Raw genomic sequence first — 23,448 nt, 5'->3', positions numbered from 1 at the left:
ACCCTAATCGGTCACGTTATGCTAGGTAGAACTTTGTCTGAATGATCAGACGTAATCCAAGACCTACTCAAAACAGGTCTGGCATGAATTAGAAGCTGCTGGAACACAACTGACACTATGTACAGTCAAATAAGCTTTGCATTACCATGTGTTAGACTGCTGCTGTAAAGCAAGTAAATAAGTGCACAGGTAACAGCTGACAGGTGTGCAAAGACATTATCATTCCTCAGTTTCTCCCTCCTGTTACCACCCACGCAAAAACACACCCCGCCAGGTAAAAAATGACTGGCTTCAGAAGAGTTATGTTGGCATTTAAAATTGGTCTTTGTTGACAGTAGTATCATTGCAGCCACTACACATTCCATCATGATGCACTTTCATTTGCTGGGTTGAGTAGTAATTTGTAATCAAATAATAATAAATTACATAGTACAACATGCAAAGATCTTGCACTAATAATGATAATATCCAATTGCAAATGTAAGCAGATAGCATTGACATTATAACAAAGAAGTTGTTTGACAATAAAAAATATCAGTCAGTAATTATGTAAAATGTTGCTGAGATCTTTGTGAGACTCCTTTACTGACAGGTGAAAAGATGCAGCCGGTGACTACACATGACATCCTTAGCTTGCTCTGCCAGTGTAGGGTGGCACAAGAAGCAAGAGACTTTCAACAGGGGAATTGGTAACGATCAAACTGAGTGAAATAAGGGGGGAAATTCTTATTATTATGATTTGATTATGATTTTGAAACAAATGTGAATATTTACATGTTAAAGCTAAAGTACCATGAATTCATAATTGTGCCCTATGTAATGCTCATGTGTTAATTTAATGTTATGAATTTGTTAAAATTGTACTTTTATTAAAACAGTACAATATTACAAAACACAGAAGTATTTAAAACTGAGGTAATCAGTATGTATAAGTAAGGTCCTAACCAATTCACTGTGAAAACACGGACATCATTCAATTTATAGGTGTTATTTAATGACTGCCATAAAATGTGGCACCTTTCTTTAAAAATTCGTGAAACCTGCAAATTTTTAAAAATGAGGTCTGTGAAATTAAGCACGTTTTCCGTAAATTTAGTAGGGTCCTATGTATAATTATTTACTAAATAATTTTATGAATTATAATTTCACCAATAGTCAAGAATTCTGGATCAATTAGTATTGAAATACAATTACATGAAATAGTACCAAGCAGCTGGTTGCATGTTAGGCCATTGATCATCTATTTTTCCTTAAATTTTTTGTATGTTTTTGCCTGTTCTGTAGTTTCTGTAGTTCATTTTGTAGATACTGTGTTATCATTTCCAAAAAACTAATTGTCATAAAAACATAATTATAATATATCATCTGTAATCACCCCAAATGAAAGCTACAGCAACACAAATAACCACTATTTAAAGTCGTATTGAGCAAAAAACACAAATCACAACAATTTGGAGGTGAAATACAGTAGCAAAAGATCACACTGGGTTCTACTCCTATTGGCCAAAAACAGGAATCTAAAGCAACAACAGACACAAGCTAACGCAAACTAGACAGAGGTTGAACAGTAAAACATTTTGTATCACTATGCATCCCGTTATGGCCACACTTAAGTCATCTGGCTAATATTGGTTAAATTCAGTAGGATAATGTGTCATGTCGAAAAGCCCAAGTCATATAAGACTGGTTCCATTAAAATGGCAATTAGTTCAGTGTCCCTTACTAGCCTTCCCAGGCTGGTAAACCAGTAATTGCAATTATGTGATGCAATCATGTCAACATGGACCAAAACCACAAGGGAATTGCAGAAGAATTGCTATGAGAGCAAAAATGGACCTACCCAGTTGGTTTTCCTAAGAAGTGGCTGATGTGTATACACTAACAAAAACATTGCATTCCTACAGTATTGCATTTCTACGCCAAGATGTCATGAGAATATCTCATATAATGCATGGAATGCTGAACAAGCATTTTTACGGAATCAATTTTTGAAAATAATTTTAAGTCATTGTGTCATGTTTGACACACAGTGTTAGGCGTATGATAGTGTCTCTAGGCTAAAGTGAAGAAACAGCTCACATGCAAACATGCTCACCATTCTCCTTCTCGCGCTTTAGAAGAGTAAACAAACACCGCAGGGGAACCAAATGTTGACTTTCCTGTTCAAATAACCCCTTGTTACTGTAAACTTTTATCTTACACCAAAGCACACATTCTGTGTTTGTAGGTCTCCAGGTAAAAAGAAAATGTGTCAATAGTCCAAATTGTTGCACGTCATATAATCGTTTCGTAAAAGCACCTAGGAGCAATTCATAAAAGCCACTCTGCATACTGGAATATATTTTGGAAATAAATTACATTTACATTTTCTGCATTTAGCAGATGCTCTTATTTAAAGCAACTTACAGAAGTGCTTCCATAGTAAACATTACCTTACTCTAGTTGAAGTAGACACTAGAGTACCAGAAAACACAGAGAAAAAACTTGAAAGAAGAACATGGCAAGAACATGGCAAAATTGTTGTGCTCCTACATTTACAATTGTCTCCATGCTAAATAACACAGGATGCCAAAATGAATATATTTAAAAAGCATAAACAAACAAAAGACAATATAACATATAGAAAAATAACAAAGCAGTTCAATATATGCATCCATAAATTTCTGATTCCTTTTAAAATTCTATGTTCATGGTAATACACTTGTACACAGGTCCAGTTCCACCAGGACACACTGGGTGCAAAGCAGGAATACCCTGGACAGTGCACCAATCCACCTCAGGCTTCGACCATCCAAAACATAATCAATCTTGTCTTTGTAGATGCCCGGACGGTCAATAGCACCACTGGTATTCAAACCCAGAACCCAGATCTCATTGACTCAGGCTTTGTTGCCCAATATCAGTGCCCAGCCATACAAATGCTTTTTTGACCGAATTCCCACAGACAAACTTCAAAGTCTTATGAGAAGCTTCCATATATTGTATAAATGCGAATGCATTGTACATTCGCTACACCTTACTTACTTTATTTGTATTAGTTTCTCTTCTTTTGCTTGTTAAACTACTGGAGACCAATAATTTCCCTCGAGATAAATAAAGTCTGTCTGTCTGTCTGTCTGTCTGTCGCCATAGCAGAAAGGATCATATCGGTCACTCTATTTAAATACCATTTGTTTATTTTAAATGGGATGCCCAACAAGCTCATGGTTATGTGTCCGAATACTTTTGGCCATCTAGTGTAAGTCACTAGGTATTCACCTGTTTTTGGCTAAGTGTAAACTCCACACCCAGTCCTAGTTAAAATCTGAATGAATCAATGCTTCTACAATGCTTCATCTATCTGAAAAAATCTGACTTTTTTTTATTTAAATCCACATACTGTAAATGAACATAGATGAAATTAACTAGTCATCTTTTCAGAGTTTATATTTAGTAGTTAACATCAAATAGCTTATTCACTTAAGATGATTAATTAATAAGGAACCTCTTTGAAATCACCTCAAATGATTCATCAATTATTAAGTTCTCCCTCCATTAATCCTAACTGTGCAGTCAGCCCAGGAGATCAGGATATTACAAATATTCATTCTGTTAAATTATTATTAAATTCATCACTTAATCAATTTCAATTTGCAGCAGTAATTTAGACAAGGCTCTTCCTGTTACAGCATGACTGTGTGTCTGTGCACAAAGCAAGGTCTATAAAGACAAGCTCGGTTTGAGGACATTCAGCCCTGACCTCAGCTCTACTCAACAGCTTTGGACTGAACTGGAACATCAATTGAGGTTTTCCTGACCAACATCAGTGCTCAGCCATACAAATGGGCACAAATTCCAACACACATACTTCACAATTCTTGGTGAGAGAAGTGTCTGTTAGAGCTGAAAAGATCACACAGTGGTCACTCAATTTTAATACCATTAGTTTTAAAATGGGATGTCCAACAAGCTCATGGTCAGGTGAGCAAATCCTGTTGGTCATATAGTGTATGCACACAGTATGTTGTTTACACTTAGTATATCCCTGCTCTCTTTCTCTCTCTCTCTCTCTCTCTCTCTCTCTCTCTCACAGACACACACAGACTCTGCACAACTGTAGACGACAAACAACCTTTTTAAAGCACTGGATAAAAAATGGGTCATTTATTTCTTCAAGCACATCAAGACTGTCTGACTAAAGCCCACACAAACTCACGTGATATTAGACACAACACAAATTCATGCAGCTCTCACTCTATACACACAGATTAACACCAGCACACATTTTCACACATGCTCTGGGTTTAGTATTAAAACACGTGCCCCGGGGTCACTGTAGAACACATGCTTCTTCATTATTTTCTACATCTACATTATTTTTAAATTCATGAACAAGTTACTGATGGCCAATTGCGATTCCAAATTCTTTATTATTATTATTATTATTATTATTATTTGTTTATGCATTTTCTCCCCTTTTCTCTCTACTGATGTTGATCTCCACCCTGGTTGAGGAGAGCCGAGACTGACACACGCCCCCTCCGACACGTGTGCAGTAGCCGACTGCATCTTTTCACCTGCATGAGACGAGTTCATATGTGGATCAGCTTTGTGTACTGAGAGCCACACCCTAATCAACGAACCATCAATCAGCCAGCAGAGGTCATTACTGCATTAGTTATGAGGAATCCTCGTCCAGCTCCCACCCTGTATGAACAACAACCAATCGTTGTTCATGTAGGCGCCCATCCTGCCAGATAGCAGAGCTGAGATTCGAAACGACAAGTTGGAACTGATTCCAAATTCTTGTAATCAAAAGTGGGCAGTTATTTTTTGTTTTCATTTATTTTGTGGTCTATTACTTGCCTACCACTGCTGAGGTCCAGGTTCAGGCTTTGTCTGAGGGAGGAGATGGCTCAAGCCTTGAGATGGGTTTGTGCCTTATTTAGGGTAAAAATCATGCTGTCGTTACCAACTGTTACTGCGCTGCATATTTGCTCTCCGCTTCTTGTGAAGAATGCCATCTCAGCTTCACCTTAATTGTACTCCCCCTTCTTTAACGAGTCCCCTTGTGCAATCACAAACGAGCAACAGTACATTATGTATAGTAAGGATAGTTCTGGATTTGGGCGTGTACCGTATTTTACTGTAGGGTATCATGCAATGGAAAAGGGGCATTAAGAGTACAAACATAAAAAGGGCAGAATGTGGTATAGCTGGCAGAGTGGGTGCCACACTGAAACAAAAAGTACTTTGTCCTGGTACCATTTTCATTTAAATGCAGGTCAATGGAGGTTTTCATACTGTACCATCTTGATTCTGATTGAGGTTATGAAATAAACTGTTTAAGCAAGGTTGTCTGCGGGTGTATCCTGGATAAAACAGGCAACCTCCTGCGAATCAGATGCATTTGATTAATCAATATGGACCCTTTAAAGGAATCTGTTTTAAAATTGAATTGAACATTGCATCACTGCTTCAAACCTTCAAAGCTTGTGTGTGACTCAGCTCACACATCAACCAATTATCCAGAGTGACGCATCCACTGAGGTTTGCGGCCTAAAGCGCGCACACACACACACACACACACACACACACACACACACACACACACACACACACAGTGTACGTGACTAAGTAAACACACAGTTTAGAATAAGCATGTCTGCTAAATGTGATGTAAAACACAGAGAATTATGCAACACACATTCTATCAGCCATTTACAGCAATTAATTATTCAGAACATTAACTTTATGACGACCGGTTAACTTAAAAGCTCAACTTCACCACACACAACTGTAATAAAAAGGCCAGTGTGAATATTTTCACACCTCACCACTTGTTCTGCTCCATCTGGGCCTAAGAAAGACAGAGCAATCCAAGTGCCGTAAATATTTGCACGCATTCAAGACAGCATGATGACAAACCCCGTAAACACTCCCTCATCACACAGCTCGCTTATTTTTCTCCAACAATGCAAGACACTCAGTTTTTAGATGTGTTAATCTTCACTTCCTTTAAACTGTGTGCGTGGGAGAGAAGAATGACACGTCACTATAAGCAAAGACTTTTTTTTTAAACTTTTGAACCCTGTTTTCTATCAGTGTCATTTCATGTCAGTATAAATACATATTTTAATCAACACAAAGTTGAGACCTGCTGGTCCAAAGTAATAAAACTGTACAATCTCACTTATCCTAATCAGGGTCCCAGGGGTGCTGGAGCATATCCTAGCTCTCAGTGGGTGGAAGGCACACAGAAACACACTGGACATTTACACCTTAACACACACACACACACGCACACACACACATGCACACACACACACGCGAACACACACGCACACACACACACACACACACACACACCTAAGGGCAATTTTTCAGTATCTCCAATTTACCTGACTGCATGTCTTTGGACCGTGGAAGGAAACCAAAGCTCCTGGAGGAAACCCACACAGACACAGGGAGAACATGCAAACTCCACAAAGAAAGAACCCAGACTGCTCCACCTGAGAATCGAACCCAGTACCTTTTTGCTGTGAGGCGACAGTGCTACCCATCGCGCCCACTATACAATCTGTACAACATAATTAGCCAATGGCCATCATAATTCGGCACAAAATATGCACTACTAAAATAGTTCAACTAATAAAAGTGGTAGCTCAGAGGTTAAGACTGGTAATCAGAAGGTCACTGTTTCAATTCCGGCCAATGTTGCCAGTGCTGTGCCCCTGAGCAAGGCCCTTAACCCCCAATTGCTTGCACTGTATACTTTAGATAAAAGCATCTGCTAAATTCCATTATTGTAAACAGATAGGCGCCCAGGTGGCGCAGTGGGGTATTCCATTAGCACGACAGCGCCGAGATTTTGAACTTTTCGGTTCAAAACTCAGCGTTTCCACCGGTCGGCTGAGCGCCACCTAGCAGGCATAATTGGCAGTGCCTTCAGCAGACACGTTTCTGCTGGAGCGGGACGACCGGACAATGTGGGTGGGGTCTTCAAACGCTGTGTTAGCAGAGAGAGAGCCGCCTGTGCATAGGTGAAAAAGGGTTCCGCTAAGGGCTGCGCGAGGGTCGGAGGAGGCGTGAGCAGCAATATATCCACCTCGACTGCAATCAGGGATCCCCCAGCAGTGGAAGACAAACTGACTACGCTAAATTAGGAGAAAATGGGAGAAAATGCATAAAAAAATAGAAAAAGATGTATAAATAAATGTAAACAGATAAATGTGAAGCTGCACCAATTGAAATAGTATAAAATATTGAACAAATTAATTAGTCATGGTTAGCTCAAATAATCCCAATAAACAAAAAAACAATTGCTTAAGCCAGTTGATGAGTAGAGTTCATGGGGTTTTTGAGGATTACAATGTAAATATGGTTTCAGTGCACAAATATTAGTCCTTTATGCTCAATACAAGGTAATGCGTTAAAGCTCATGTATGGTAACTGCTTATATTGCACAGATGTGATGTATAATAACAGGGGTTTATCATATGTTATTCTAGGTTGGTACTTACATTTGTATGGATTTATAACCTAATAACACTGATATACTGCTGTTTTACTGATGTAAAAGCAGGCCTATGACGCTGTATTATAGACCTGTTATCTGTAATAAACTGTCTTTGGACACATTCCAACTTTCATTACATGCTCCAAGTGACTTTTCATGTAAAAATTTTAGTAATATTGACTAGGTGTGTTGGTATATACTTCACAATCCAAGTACATTCATTACAAGTTCACAAATCCATGATCGTCTGCCTCTTGACACGTTCAATAAAAATTATTCAACACACATAAATAACAATTTAAATAGCACAATGCAACTAATGTAACAAAACTAATTGGTTTCTCCAAATCTAACAGATACACCATTTAAATGACTTTAACAGTCTTAAAATTACTCAACCCCCTGAACAGAATCAAGAGCACACATTTGCAAATCAGAAGCACACCAGCAACTAATCAAGGACCTCATCGATTGAATCAGGTGTGCTGGACTGGTTCAAGGTTTGTTGACTGTCACATTTAATTGCATGTTAGAAACATAGCTAAGTCAAGAGACTTAATTAAATGGTTAGGAGAAGAGATAACTGCCTTGTACAAACAAGGAAAAGGATGCAAAAAGATAGCAAAGGTACTGAATGTTCCTAAAGATACAGTTCAAAGCATAGTTCACAAGGTCAAAGTTAATAGACCATTGTCTACACTACATATACTGTATGTGGCAGAATGAGGAAGATGCCATCAGATGAAAAGGGTAGGAGGTCAACAAAAACACTGAGTGACTGCAAAAGACCTCCAGCAAAATTTGGTGGCAGCAACTGAGGTTTAAGTTTAGTTGCACAGTAAGGTTGTATAGTAAACGCTGTAGGTCTCCACGCATGAACAAATATGCTTAAAACCATATCAATAAGCCACAGAAGTTTTGGGATTCTATTCTGTGGAGCAATGAAACCAAGATGAAACTTGTCAGGCCCATGAATCAGTGGAATATCTAGAGGAAGACGAATAAAGCATATGCTAAAAAGAACCCTGCCTACACTGAGGCATGGTGGTGACTCGGTGATGCACTGGGACTGCTTTGTTTCCTCTGGCAGTGGAAACCTGCAGAGAGTGGAGAAAAGATGGATTCAATCAAGTGTGAGGAAATCCTAGGAGAAAACCTCATGCCTTTTGTGCGGAAGCTAAAGCATGGCGTCACTGGACCTTCCAACAGGACGATGATCCTAGACATACCTAAAGTCCATCGAGGTTTGGTTTTAGAAGAAGTCCTGAAAGATTCTGGAGTTGCTTGAACCCCAAAATCTTTGGTGGGATTTGAAGAAGGCACTTGCAGCATGCAAGCCCAATAACATTAGTGAACTGAAGGCCATTGCCCATATGGAATGGGAAAATATTCGTCAGGAACGCTGCATCACATTTGCAGATAGTCAAAACAGCAAAAGGGTGATCTGCTAAATACTAAAGACACCTGTCACGAAGCAGTTGAATAATTCTAAGACTGCTGTAGCAATTAAAATTGGCATCTTGTGTTGAATTTGGAGTAACCACTTGTTATATTAGTTGTCAAGCTATTTAAGTTAAGATTTAAATTCTTGAGCTATCTGTTCTTGTTTACCTGGTTTATTGCAGCTGAAAGTCTGTACATTTTGCTAATTTGGGGTTGAATAATTTCGATTGCAGCTATAAATTACACCAAACACTTTTAGCATAGATGATTTATGTGTACATATGATTTAAAGGTCAAAAAGAAATAAGCTGAACGTTAAAGAGTCATTACATTCCATCAGCCCTCATTTATCATCAAAGCTCATTCTAAAACAGCTTTGGCAGTAGGTAGAGTCTGTTGTACTTCTACAGACACTGATGGATCATCCTGTGCCTGGCTTCTATTTCCATGCACATATGAATTTAAGCAGGAAAAAAAATTACAATTTAAAAGTGATATGGAGTGTGCACTTGGCAGGCTGGAGGGGGTTCCAGCTGGAGAGACAGCAATATGTCAGGTCAGCCTGATCCACGCCAGACGACTGAAATGATACACTGTCATTAAATCCTGGCCCAGGATTGAGAAAACAGCTGTGTGTGACAGATTCAGCCAAGACCGCCCCGCTAAATGTGTGCCACATGCGTTTATCCGAATTACAGATCAATCTTGATAGCCTAAGGCACATTCATGCACAGTCAACATTTCATAACCTTATTAAACGGTCAGAATGTGTGAGTATACAGTGAGTATCATTGTCTCAGTTAAAATCATAATCTCGAATAATGTAAGAAAAAAAAGTAGAGGCTGTTTGATTTGATTTTGTCTTAATGATGGATTTTTTATAGATTTTATTTAAGGAATGTGCACCGAGTACATATTTTACATACATGCTGATTCTGGAGTTTGATGACAGTGTCAGGTTGCAGTGCCTCTAGAGAAGCTGGGACTTAAGTGCTTAGTGCCATGCTTGTGCATAACTAAAGAGATCAGAGCGGGAATATCAAAACTTGCCAGCCATTGGCACAAAGTCGAAATCCCTGACTTAAGCAAGTTTTGAACCTGCAACCCTCTCTTAGAGTCTCTATTTCACCTGGTCATTTTTATAACCAAAATTAATTCAGTTATTTATTAGGATTTTACATTCATGACAGGACAGGTAGTTACTGATTACACAAGATTCATCAGTTCAAGTCCCTAATAATAAACACAGTCGTGGACAATTCTGTATTCACCTCACTTGCATGTCTTTGGACTGTGGGAGGAAACTGGAGTTCCCGGAGGAATCCTACGCAGACACGGGGAGAACATGCAAACTCCACACAGAAAGAACCCAGTGCCACTCCACCTGGAAATCAAACCCAGGACCTTTTTGCTGTGAGGTGACAGTGCTACCCACCGAGCCACCGTGCTGCCCTAACCAAAAATTTAAGTAGGTACTTTGTAGGCAGGTACTGTGGTAGGCTTTTTCATTCATGGAATTAAAATAATTACCAAAACATAAAAAAAATTAGAGTTTACTGTCTGTTAAAGAAGCAGTCTGGGACAAAAAAGTCTACATGCTAAACAATAGGAAATTCCAGCCTTACCCTAGATGCTACAAGGACAAGTGGTAGCTTAAAGGTTAAAGTACTGGACAAGTAATTAGAAGGTAGCTAGTATAAGCCACGCCACAAAGTTGGTACTGTTGTGCCCCTGAACATGGTCCTTAACCCATAATGGATAAAGGCAACTGCTAAGTAACTTAAATGCCACCATTCAGCTGACAATGATGTTCATGTTAACTACAGTGGTACATTGTAACTCAACGTCCCCTAAACTCAAAATCTTTGAAACTCAACACTTTTAGTCGACAAATATGTACCCTTAAACGTGTTCAGTTTGTTTTTTAAAAATGTATTTATTTCATTTCAAATAAACAATAAACAGCCGCTTTATTCAGCGCTTGGCTTGAGCGGTGCAGTAATACGTCATCAAAGTGTGCATATGAGACGAATCTGCATTTGTGTGGAATAACCGTCAGATTCACTCTGAAAGCTTCCACATGTATCTGTATTTAGCTGGATTTTCTTCACTGTTTCACTTTTAAACTTGTGTTACAGCTCAGGGTGCTGAGAAATTGTAAGAATCAGCTTTTTATTGCAGTGTTTTTATATAATTATTTTCAGTGTATAAATGTCAAAAACAGCCCCATTATTTTACATTATCCTGAAATATATGCAGTTCCATGGGACCATGGAACCCATTAACAGGTTTCCCATACATCCTTATGGGGAAAAAATACCTTGAAACTCAATGCCTTTTAAACTCAACGCCAGTCCCAGAACCAATTGATGTTGAGTTTTAAGCTACCACTGTATATTAACTGTGTATTATATTAACTGATTTTAAAAACATTTTAATTTCACTGAAAATAACCTTTTAAATTTTAAGATAAACCTTGTATCCTCAAATAGTTTTATCTTTTCTTAATCTCAGGGACTCTGAACTGAGCTGTCAGAGGCTTAATAACTGTGCATGTGGATTTAAAAAGAAGGAAACTACTAGCTTTAGTTTTATGCAACACTGGACAGCATTTCTTAGTTAGACTTATCCTATAGTTACACTTTTTCAGCTTACACAAAAATACATATTCTTGATTCTGAACTAATGTGTAGAGAAAATGAATATTGGTAACTTATTGTAAAGCCTGATTAGGATAAAATGACTGTTTTGTATGAATAAATATTTAGCATTATTGTAAATATAATAATGATCACACAAACAACTCAGCTTGGGAAAAATATTACACCACAACAGGTAAATACAAATCAAAATAATTAAAATGGTAACTACATAACTGATGGGATAAAAATCCGGACATGTTGTCAACAGACTGTTTACACCTAGCACCTGATAGTCTTTTCTCTACCTTACAAGAATTTTAAAAAGTTCAAGATTATAAAAAGGTATTTTAAGGTATTTACATGCAGTGTGTCTCCTTTGTTAAATGCTATAAAACAGAAATGTATTTATTTCATTTCAAGTAAACAATAAACAGCCGCTTTGTTCAGCGCTTGGCTTGAGCGGTGCAGTAATACGTCATCAAAGTGTGCATATGAGATGAATCTGCATTTGTGTGGAATAACCGTCAGATTCACTCTGAAAGCTTCCACATGTATCTGTATTTAGCTGGATTTTCTTCACTGTTTCACTTTTAAACTTGTGTTACAGCTCTGCTCAGCTACATGCAGTGTGTCTCCTTTGTTAAATGCTATAAAACAGAAATCATTGTAAACTAGTTAGTTTTAAGTTTTCTTTACTTTTCACTTAACTGCTAATACAAACTGAATGCAAATAGCCCTCCTGCTTGTTAGCAGTGCTAGGCTTTAGCTACATACGTCTTTTACAATTACGCAGGCACTATTTGCTAAAAACAGCAAAATGGTATTGTAAACACTGGATATAAAAAGTCTACACATCCTCTAATAAAATGCCAGGTTTTTGTACTGTAAAAAGCAGAGCAAGATAAATCATTTTTAAACTATTAACACCACTAATGTGACCTAAAATCTGCACAACTTAACTGAAAAACAAACCAAAATCATTTAGAGAAGAAAAAAATGAAATAAAATAATGCTTTTGCAAATGTGTGCACACCCTCTTATAATTGGGGGTGTGGGTGTGTTCAGAGTGAACCAATCACAATCAAACTCATGTTAAATAATAACATGTCTTCATGTCTTCAATTAAAGTCACTGTGATTAACCCCATATAAAGTTCAGCTCTTCTAGTAGAATTTTCCTGACATTTATTTAGTTGCATCTTAGAGCAAAAGCCATGCAAAGAGCTACAATGCATCAAAGAGATCTCATTGCTGAAAGCTCTAAAATAGCTAAGTAATGCCATATTTCAGTTTGTTAACTTATTTTACCTAGATACAAAACATGAAACTGGACCATGGTTGTCCAAACTACTGCATAGGGCTAAAGGAAATACATGTATATTTATTTGTGAATTACAGATTAGTCCATTAGAGTTATTGATTTGACATTGCACAGAGTTTTTTCATATTATGTCAGAAAATATCACCCGTCATGTATATAAAGCTAAAAAGAAGCCTAAATGAATCAACAGATATTGTATTTATTATGTTTGCATTGCATATGTGACATAAAAGGTCCCAATCTATGAAAATTAAATGACTTTATGTTTACCTGCAGTATTAAACCACTAAAATAAACAAAGAATACACAAAATTAAAAATATATTTTTCCCATGTGCTTATAATTCCATGTTTTATTTAACCTTACTTGCAAATATCCAATGAATTATTATCTCATGTTATACATCAAAATTACACCAAAGGCACCCAACTACCAGCCATGTTATGATAGTGGCAGTAAGATCACTTTTTACACAACAAACTGCTGTTTAACAAATGAACCAGTGAGATAAAACTGTGTTTAGAAACAAGCTGTTCAAGCAACCAACACATGCACACTTCTTCATATAGCCGAAAACATGCTCACACGTTCCACCAAACTGCAACCCTCAGGCTAAAATATATAGAAGACCGTTCAATGGATTGGCTGCTCTAAACTGCCTATAGGTTTATATGAGAAAGTAAACCTATTTAATATGTTTTACTGGAATGGATTGGCACCTTGGCCAGGTTATGTTTTGCACCTACAGTTTCAAAAGGGCCCTGACCAGGATGGAGACGTTGCTGAAACTAATTCATAAATGAGTTGATGCACAAAGCTGACTAGAAACAGCAGCATACAAATGCTTACATTATCTTTGCACTGTACACTTTATAATTCATACTTTACATTTGATACAATCTATACAAGCCTTGTATACCAAAATAACACCACCATATTTACCCACAGGCCCTGTTGTTGTAGTGTGTTGTTGTGATTATGCAGGTACTTGTTTGTATAATGTGAATCTTTATAGTGTGTATTATTACTTTTAATCTATGTAACTTGCTACTGATGCCTCAATTTCCTTCGGGATTAATAAAGTGTCTGTCTATCTATCTATTCTGTATGCCCAGAAAATATTAAAACCCACAGTATAGCATGTTGTTTTCTTTGTATATTGCAGAATCTGGTAAATTAGAATCATAAATGTCTTTAATATCATGATAGTGACTGTGAAGTGATGTATTGTATAGCCTTGGTGGGGAAGCCTGTGTGTTAGTGATGGAGGAATACCCACACACTGCTGAGAGCTGGAGGAGACAGGGAAGTCCTGGCTAAAAAAATAAATAAATAAATGAAGGGCTTACCTGTCTGGAAAAGACCTTCTGGAGGCATTAAATTACACAAAAATGATAATAAAGACCAACAGGATGAGACAGAATGTAAGATATAATAATAACTGGTAGTTAGAAAATGGGAACCTCCTTGAGTGGGCATCCCCACTACCATACTATATATGCCATTCTGGGTTCATATTAGCTTTTCTACTAGCATGTCTCTACTTGGCATCATGATTAGCACTGAGATCAAGATAAATAAGTTAAATATGTATATGAAACAAAACATCACCTGTTGTTGACACAATGGCTACTATCATATACAGTGGGTATAAAAAGTCTACACATCCTCCATTAAAATGCCAGGCTTTTGTAGTGTAAAATCAGACCAAGATAAATCATTTCTGAACTATTAACACCACAGTGACCTATATTGTAAAATAAAATAATGTGCTTGCAAAAGTATGCACACCCTCTTATAATTGGGAAGGTGGCTGTGTTAGAAAATGGGAAAAAGGGAATCTCCTTGTGTGGGCATCCCCACTACCATACTATAGATGCCATACTGGGTTCATTCCAGCTTTCCTACTAGCATGTTCCTGCCTGGCATCATGATCAGCACTGAGATCAACATAAATAAGGTTAATCCATTTATAAAAGAAAATCTCACCGGTTGTTGACACAATGGCTACTATCATATGCAGTGGGTATAAAAAGTCTACACATTCTCCATTACAATGCCAGGTTTTGTAAATCATTTCTGAACTATTAACACCATTGTGACCTATAATCTGTGCAACAAACTGAACTGAGGAGAAACAAGATAAAATAATGTGCTTGCAAAAGTATGCACAACCTCTTATAATTGGGAAGGTGGCTGTGTTAGAAAATGGGAAAAAGGGAATCTCCTTGTGTGGGCATCCCCATTACCACACTGTAGAAGCCATACCGGGTTCATTCCAGCTTTCCTGCTAGCATGTTCCTGGCTGGCATCATGATCAGCACTGAGATCAACATAAATAAGGTAAATAGGTTTATAAAAGAAAATCTCACCTGTTGTTGACACAATGGCTACTATCATATACAGTGGGTATAAAAAGTCTACACATCCCCCAATAAAATGCCAGGTTTTGTATTATAAAAAAGCTATATTTTAACCTATATTTTAAAATAAAATAATGTGCTTGCAAAAGTATGCACACCCTCTTATAATTGGGAAGGTGGCTGTGTTAGAAAATGGGAAAAAGGGAATCTCCTTGTGTGGGCATCCCCACTACCATACTATAGATGCCATACTGGGTTCATTCCAGCTTTCCTACTAGCATGTTCCTGGCTGGCATCATGATCAGCACTGAGATCAACATAAATAAGGTTAATCCATTTATAAAAGAAAATCTCACCTGTTGTTGACACAATGGCCGGGTCTGAGATAGCCAGAGTCCCGGTAGAGCTGATCTCTAATCCCAGCAGAGCACAGATGAAGAGTCCACGTAGAAAAACCAGGACTAAACCAGAGAACTGAGACATGATGAACGAACCGATTTCAAATCCTCCCACAGCAGGAGAGGACGAGAGAATCAAGGAGAAACCCAGATGGGTGGAAAGCCGAAAAGCCAAAGAGACGTCCAAAATCTGAAGGCCAGTAAAATACGCAGACGAAATGTACAGAATATCCAAGATCAGGTATAATAACAGATCCAAGGCTCAAGTATGTTCTAGAACAAATCCTATTTCCAAGCCAGGTGGTGCATCGTAAAATGTTTGACAACAAAGATTAAGTGATTGATCAAAATAATTCGCAGTTTCATTAAGCCGGTTCCTATCTAACTTAGATTTTAAGTCAAGTTCCAAAAAGAAAAGTGCAAACTGATAAAGAAGAAGGCTCAAGCAACATCACTTAATCCGAGGTGTATTAAAATCCAGTCCCTAAAACGGGCTATGCGTATCCAGTGATCTCTTTAAACTGGCAAAGTCCGATCGTCATGACTGGCCTAGGACTAAACAGTCTAGGTACTTCCACACAAACATCGCGTGTACGAAGATCTGGCTTCAGCATAGCGAACAAGATCCGCCTCCACCAGCTCCTGCCATCTCATGCAAACCCGAGCCAGGATCCGAACCATACCAGCGTGGACACATTTCCCACCGATCAGCAGGTTCAGCTCTGTACCATCGTACCATCCACTCTGCAGAACTGGCACCAAAGCACGGAAGTCCGTATGCAAATCGCTTCACATCACTGGTTAGAAATGTAAAATCTGGAAGGCTGCGAGATCAACACCAATGTTTATGGGACAGCTTGTTGTATGCTACTGAACTTATGTCATATCATCTCATCTGGCTGGGGTATGAATGCCAGTACACAGCGCTTACAGTCAGCAGGCACCACTGATTGTAAGACAGTAATGTGATGAGCATGGCTGTGTCGGTATGTGCCAGAAGTTCAGGCTCAAATACGGAAACACCTCGCGCTCTCTCTCTCTCTCTATTGTCCGACACTTCCTCCTTTTATTACTCTCACAGCGACGCCCAGGGCAAACAAGCTGCCATTATTACATCCCAAACCCTATACCTATCCAAATTTCATCCACCCAAATAAGAGGGTATAGTTCGATCATACAGGCGATCATATTCTCCTCCTACTGTGCCCACCACAACACAATGCCGCTTAGAGAAGCAGCCAAGCTCTCCTCCGCGATGTACGCCGTGATTGGTCAGAATGGCCCAACATGGCAGCATGTGATTGGCCGCAGCCGTCAGCTGTTCGGGTAGCATTCGAAATGCGGTGCGCGGGATGTATCGCACGCGAGGCTGATAGCAGTTAGCACAATGGTGCTTTATCATTAGCACAAGCAGTCTTCAGTAGAGAAGCCACTGAAATGAAAGAATTGTTTTATTTTTTTATTTTTAAAAGCATTTTCTCCCCTTTTCCTCCCCCTTTAGTGCCGTGCTTCCTCTCCGCCTATGCCGATCCCTGCTCTGACCGAGGAGATCGAAGCTAACTCACGCCTCCCTCCGACACCCGGGCACCAAGCCGTATGCATCTTATCACCCACACATTGACGAGTGCTGTGCCACCTAGCGTTGTGTACGGAGAGACACACCCTAAGAGCAAATGTAAATGAGCAAATGTAAATGTAAGAGCACTCCTTCCCCATCTCTGTGCAGGCGCCTCTAATCAGCCAGCAGAGGTCGTAATTGCACCATTCTGACAGAGAGAGACCCATATCCGGCTTAGTCCCGCCCATCTGAACAACCGGCCAATCGTTGTTCTCGTGGCCGCTCAGCCTTCAGCCGGCAAGGCAGAGCTGAGATTCGATACGATACAATGTATTCGAGATCCCAGTCTGTTTGCAGCGTGTGTTTTTACCGCTGCGCCACCTGAGCGGCCTTATTTTTAAAAAGGAAATTATCAAGTAAATATATTTAATGTATGTCAGCAATTTAGACAGCATATAAAATCTCTGCATGCATCACAAACATACTCAGGTTTACCACTTGTGGACACCTAGGACAACTAGTTACAGTTTTAACATACAGTAATAACTTAAATATAATATATTATATCTAATATCTAATATATAATATAGTTGTAACAGTTTTACAGTTTTAGCAGCTGTTAGATACAGTTTTATATATGCAGTGGTACCTTGTAACATTATGTCCCCTAAACTCTAAATCTTTGGAACTTGACGCCTTTCGTCAAGAAATGTGTACCTTTAAACTCGAATTTTACCTTAAACTCAAACGGTGCACGACTATCGCTTTGTTCACATTTATGCTGTCTATTTTACTTCAAATAAATAAGCATAAAAAATTCTGAAGAAGTTCAATATTTGATAGTGCTTTGCCATCATTGCAAAATAAAAAGCGCAACTGTAAACGGCAGCATCGCAACTCAGATCAATCACACAGCAGCATACAATCATAACCACTGCTTACCTGAGCTTCTCTTCTTCAAATTGAGACCAAATCTATATCCGTGTGTTGTTCCATTAGGAATATAATCCACTTGTTTTTCTTCTTGGCTGCCATCTTGTATGTTTCCAGAATAATTCCAGAATATGTAAATCCACATCCAACTGTGTTTGTCCACATAACTAACAAAAACCGTTTTAGTGGGATAGTTTAGTCTCTCGGCTTTTGCGGGAAAAGCTGAAACTGGTAATTCATTAACTTAGCTTTCACTTATACCTCTACAACCAATAAAGAGAGAGTTTAAAAAAAAAATTTAATTCATTTTTTTTTTTATAATTTTTTAAAAATAAAAAAATATAGCATATATTGCTTTGGATTAGAGGAACAACTGAAATTTCACCCAAAATCTGAATTCGCGGAGGCTCTGATTGGATACAGCTGTTTATCAAGGCCTGAACCACCGACTGAATCTTTGAAACACATGCGCACTGATCCATAGAGTTGTTTACTCAAGACACCATAATGAAAATAAATGAATCTTTGCCATAGATAAGAGCACAGCTCCCTGATTCGATTCCAATGAATGATTCGTCTGAAAAGAATAGTTTCTGACTTGTTTTCACTCAGTGATTCAGTCTGCTTTTGCTCAGACTGATGTGAAGAAATGGGAGGGGTAAATTTCACGTGTATAGACAGAGTCTAACAGAGCTTTAGAGCCCAAAAGGCTCACATGTATTGAACAAAGACACTATTAAGGGGAAATAATTCATCTTACATATCTTCTGCAAAATAATCAGTTTTTTTTGTGTTGGAAAGCTTTGGAGACCTTTGGAGACCAACATGGACTCTTTTTATTCCAACATCAATAACTCCAGATTAGAATTAGTTAAAAGCTAAAAATTTGCTATGGTGATTTGCCACAGGAATAAATTGTTGGCAATGGAATATAATTCTATGATAATGTTATAAATATAATTAATATAATATTTATATAATTAAATATATCCAGTTCCACGGACCACGGAACACATTAACAGGTTTCCAAACATCCTTATGGAAAAAAATACCTTAAAACTCAGCGCCACTCACAGAGTTTCAAGGTACCACTGTATATAGTCTTAACAGATCATTTTTTGCCATTCCTTTTTTAAACAAGTTTACCTGCATCATCATATGAGGCATTTGTTGTCATATTTTGCGCTTATCAATTCTCAAGATTTAGAGGCATATCAGTCTAGACTGCAGCCAGACCAGTCTAGCCCCCTCACTCTTTGATTACACAGCCATGAATGTGGATGATTACATATCCAGACTGTGGCTTGGCATTGCCAAGTTAGAAAAAGCATGTACAACTTTGATAAAGGGCACCATATAATGCTCCAATATGTGTAAATATCTTTCTCTGTTAATGGTGTTCTCACTAATAGGCAAGTGAACCATGCCATTGGTACTAATAGCCCACCACCAAAATACTATGCCAGGCCTGGCTTTTACCTTTTTTCCTTTCTCAAATTAAAACATTTTAATATACCAGCTGAATGTACATATTTATATAGATTAACTTTTTTTCAGTTTATATTTTACATACTGTGCCAACTTTTGTAGAATTGTGGTTTGTTTGGCTTAAGCCACAGAAATAAAAGTATTGCTTTATTTAAAAAAATCAAGTAAATATATTTAGACATATATTTAGCGATTTAGACAGCATACAAAATCTCTGCATGCATCACACACATACATGTCTACCACTTGTGGGGGCTGCACGGTGGCTCTGTGGGTAGCACTGTCGCCTCACAGCAAAAAGGTCCTGGGTTCGATCCGCAGGTGGGGCAGCCCGGGTCCTTTCTGTGTGGGGTTTGCATGTGTCTGCGTGGGTTTTCTCCAGGAGCTCCGGTTTCCTCCCACAGTCCAAAAACATGCAAGTGAGGTGAACTGGAGAAACTAAATTGTCCATGACTGTGTTTGACATTAAACTTGTGAACTGATAAACCTTGTGTAATGAGTAACTTCCGTTCCTGTCAGGAATGTAACCAAAGTTCAAAACATGACGTTAAAATCCTAATAAACAAACAAACTATTTGTGGACACCTAGGACAAATATTGATATCATTTTAACAGCTGATTTTTTTACCATTCCTTTTTTTTATACAAGTGTTTATCTGTATCACCATATGGCATTTGTTGTCATATTTTGAGCTTAATAATTCTCAAGATTTTTAGGGGCATACCAGTCTAGCCCCCTCACTTTTTGATTACACAGCCATGCTGTTAAAACATATCCAAAATGTGGCTTGGCATTGTCATGTTAAAATAAGCATAGTCTGTAAGGCTCCATATAATGCTCCAATATGTTTAAATTATGTGGATTAATGGATAAGTGATCCATGCCATTGGCACCAATAGCCCTCCACCAACATACTATGCCAGGCCAGGCTTTTAACTTTTTCTTTTCTTAAATTAATACATTTTAATATACAAGATGAATTTACATATAACTGATTTTTGTTTTAGTTTAAATTTTACATGTCCCAACTTCTGTAGAATTGTGGTTTGTGTGGCTTAAGACACAGGTTTGAATTCTGCCCATTAACACACCAGCAATACACATCAATGCTTGTCAGATGGCAAGAACGTTTATATAAATCAAAAAGACACATTTTATTTTTTTTCCTTGGGTATTTAAATGCTTATTCATATTATTTAGCCTTAATTACTGCCGGCCAGGCACAGCAAACATTTGCAGTAGTACTGTGTGTTTGTATTGTATTAACATTGAAAGTTAAAAGCTAAGTTACTTCAACAAAAACAAAGCAGGAGTGCCAAATAATTATAATAACCTTATTGTTCTTGTTTTTGTTGCAAAGTCATAATTGGTCATCACAGCACCAAGAGACAATTTAAAGTGCTTATTCCACCTTCTACATTCTTTTTAGAGGTGGAAGGAAACCAGATTTAGTTTCAGTTAGTAATCAGAGGCAAGTTTCACCAGAGATCCCTAGGACCCACACTACCAGATAAACCACTGTGCTGCCAGCATGATTCATAAAAAAATATATATGTAGGTAGTGTAGGCAGGTTTCCTGTACATGGATTACAACTAGTGAATGCTAAATTACAATTGAACATCAAGTTAATTTAGGGTTAGGTCTAATCTCGGTCTGGGAAACCAGCACATTGTGTTTAGTTTCAAGAAATACTGCATCTCTTTCCAAACTGCCAAGTCTTTCTTTTGGTTTTCGTCTGCATAAACCATGTCTTACTGAACCATGTAACTTGTGCTATAACCTACAGTACTGTAAACAGCTTCTCTTCACACATAATTCAAGTCCTCGTGCTCTATTAGAGAGGGAAAACACCCAACTGCAGTCTTTTTGCAAAGGGTTAAATAGAAGGCGTTGCCAGTATACAAACCCCATTCTAGAAAAGTTGAGACATTAGGTGAAATGCAGTAAAACAAGAATTGTTTGCACTAACCAACCTAATTTATAAAATTACATTTAATGCCTGCAACACTTAAGGACACTAATTGTTGCATTCTTGACTGATAAAAGACTTCTCAATAGTCTGTGTTCATCTTGTCTGATTCTTCTCTTTACCATGCATCACACATTTCCAGTAGGTTATCTCTCTGGAGTGCAAGAAGACCAGTCAAACACACATACTACATAAAGTCCTGCTGTCATAGGGCATGCAGAAGAAGACCTGGCATTGTCTAGCTGAAATAACCATAAAAATGATTCACTGAAAAAGACAATACTCATGTGCAAGTCTCTCATGCCATTGGCACTAATGCAGCCCCATATCATGACATCTTTTGCAACTTTTGCTAATAACAGTCTGGATGGTCCTGTTTTTCAAAAGTATTTTTTCCTGAAACAAGTTGAATTGTGGACTTGTGCTACAGGCATCATTACTACATAGAAATAATGTACAGCCCTCTTATTGTGCATGAAGTTTCAGGTTGCATTTCTCATGCAGCGCCATCTAAAAGCTTGACAGTCACACATTCAGCATTGATTTGTGATCTTGCCCTTGCCCTAGATTTATCTAGGTTTCATAATATTATGTATGGTAGATGGTAAAAGACCTAAATTATTTGTAATCTTGAATTGAGAAATGTTCACTTTTAAATAATTTCCAGTTTTCTCACCAAGTTTGGTATAAAATGGTGAGTCATGATCCATCTTGGCTTGCAAAGACTGATTCTTTAATAAACCCTGCCATTTTATCCCCAATATTTAATAAACCCTGCCATTTTATCCCCAATATCCCCAATGCCATTTTATCCCCAATATCCCCTCACTTATTACCAATCCACCTGCTTATTGTTAAATGTTTTAAAACTTTCTAACTTTAACATTTTATAAACTTTGTACTTGTGTTGCCCCTGTCCAAACTATGTGTGATTCAAGTACTAAATTCAAAATTTGTTTATATTTACAAACTAGCTGATCAGCCAAAAACAGGGTGGATTTCTTGCATTGGATCTATTGCATTTTGGATTTTGAATAGGAAATCATCAAGTCGTGAATCCAGAAATTAAATCTCATAGAACAGGTCATAAAAGAAAAACTAAGCAGAGACTTATTACCGATATACATGCCCTGGCATGGAACCCTGAACAAACAGGTGGCAGATAGACCCTGAAAGGCCGCCTCGCAGAGCCAGTATGAGTAAGGCACAGACAGTGAGAAGCAGGGCAGAAAAGTTGAAGAGTGGCATAATTTGATATGAGCACACAGACAGGAGTGAAGGAGGCAGGGGGCCAAGCAACTAGCAAAGGATATAGACATACTGAGCACATGGCAAAGAAGTTGTGAGAACCCTACTGAAAACTAATACATACCTTAGCCTAAAGGCACCCAGGCTATGTCAGTACTAAGTAGTATGTAAAAAAAAATCTGCAACTGTTTCTTTTGGCTGAAATTACAGACATTATTCTAAGTCCAAAAACCTTATAGGTGTGAGTTCTTTGGTAAGGTTATTAACGTTTTAAAAGACAAATAAATAAATCAGCTGATAGCTGATTTGACTGAAAAGATGCTAGAAAGCAGATGCCATTCTCCAGTCAAGTGAGCTTTGCATATAAGACCATGGTCATGAGAAGTCCACTGTTCCAGGTATTTAATAGTAGCAAAAAATCATCAAACATTCTAATGACATTTTTAATAAATATGCTTGTGTCTTATTCCCCAAATGCTATTTTATTCTTTTCGGCTATTTACATACACAATATTTCAAACTTTCATAAATATTACAGTAAATTAGTTCATTAATGTAAAATGCATTTTCATTATACACTTTACTC

General features: G+C 37.9%; 1 protein-coding gene across 1 annotated transcript in view; it reads right to left on the bottom strand.

Annotated features, from left to right (window-relative positions):
• stim2b (stromal interaction molecule 2b) overlaps positions 1 to 15,810 on the bottom strand; it is a 65,051-nt gene extending 49,241 nt beyond the window's left edge. The window contains exon 1 of the mRNA XM_062993265.1: positions 15,623 to 15,810. Coding sequence (XP_062849335.1) covers positions 15,623 to 15,749 — 127 coding nt within the window. The 5' untranslated portion in view covers positions 15,750 to 15,810. The remainder of the gene's footprint in view (positions 1 to 15,622) is intronic.
• Between the last annotated feature and the right edge of the window lie 7,638 nt (positions 15,811 to 23,448).

This window comes from Trichomycterus rosablanca, chromosome 4 (genome assembly GCF_030014385.1).
Source record: "Trichomycterus rosablanca isolate fTriRos1 chromosome 4, fTriRos1.hap1, whole genome shotgun sequence".
Lineage (NCBI taxonomy): Eukaryota > Metazoa > Chordata > Actinopteri > Siluriformes > Trichomycteridae > Trichomycterus > Trichomycterus rosablanca.
The sequence above is the reverse complement of the archived record's forward strand: the minus strand, read 5'-3'. Positions and strand labels throughout refer to the sequence as shown.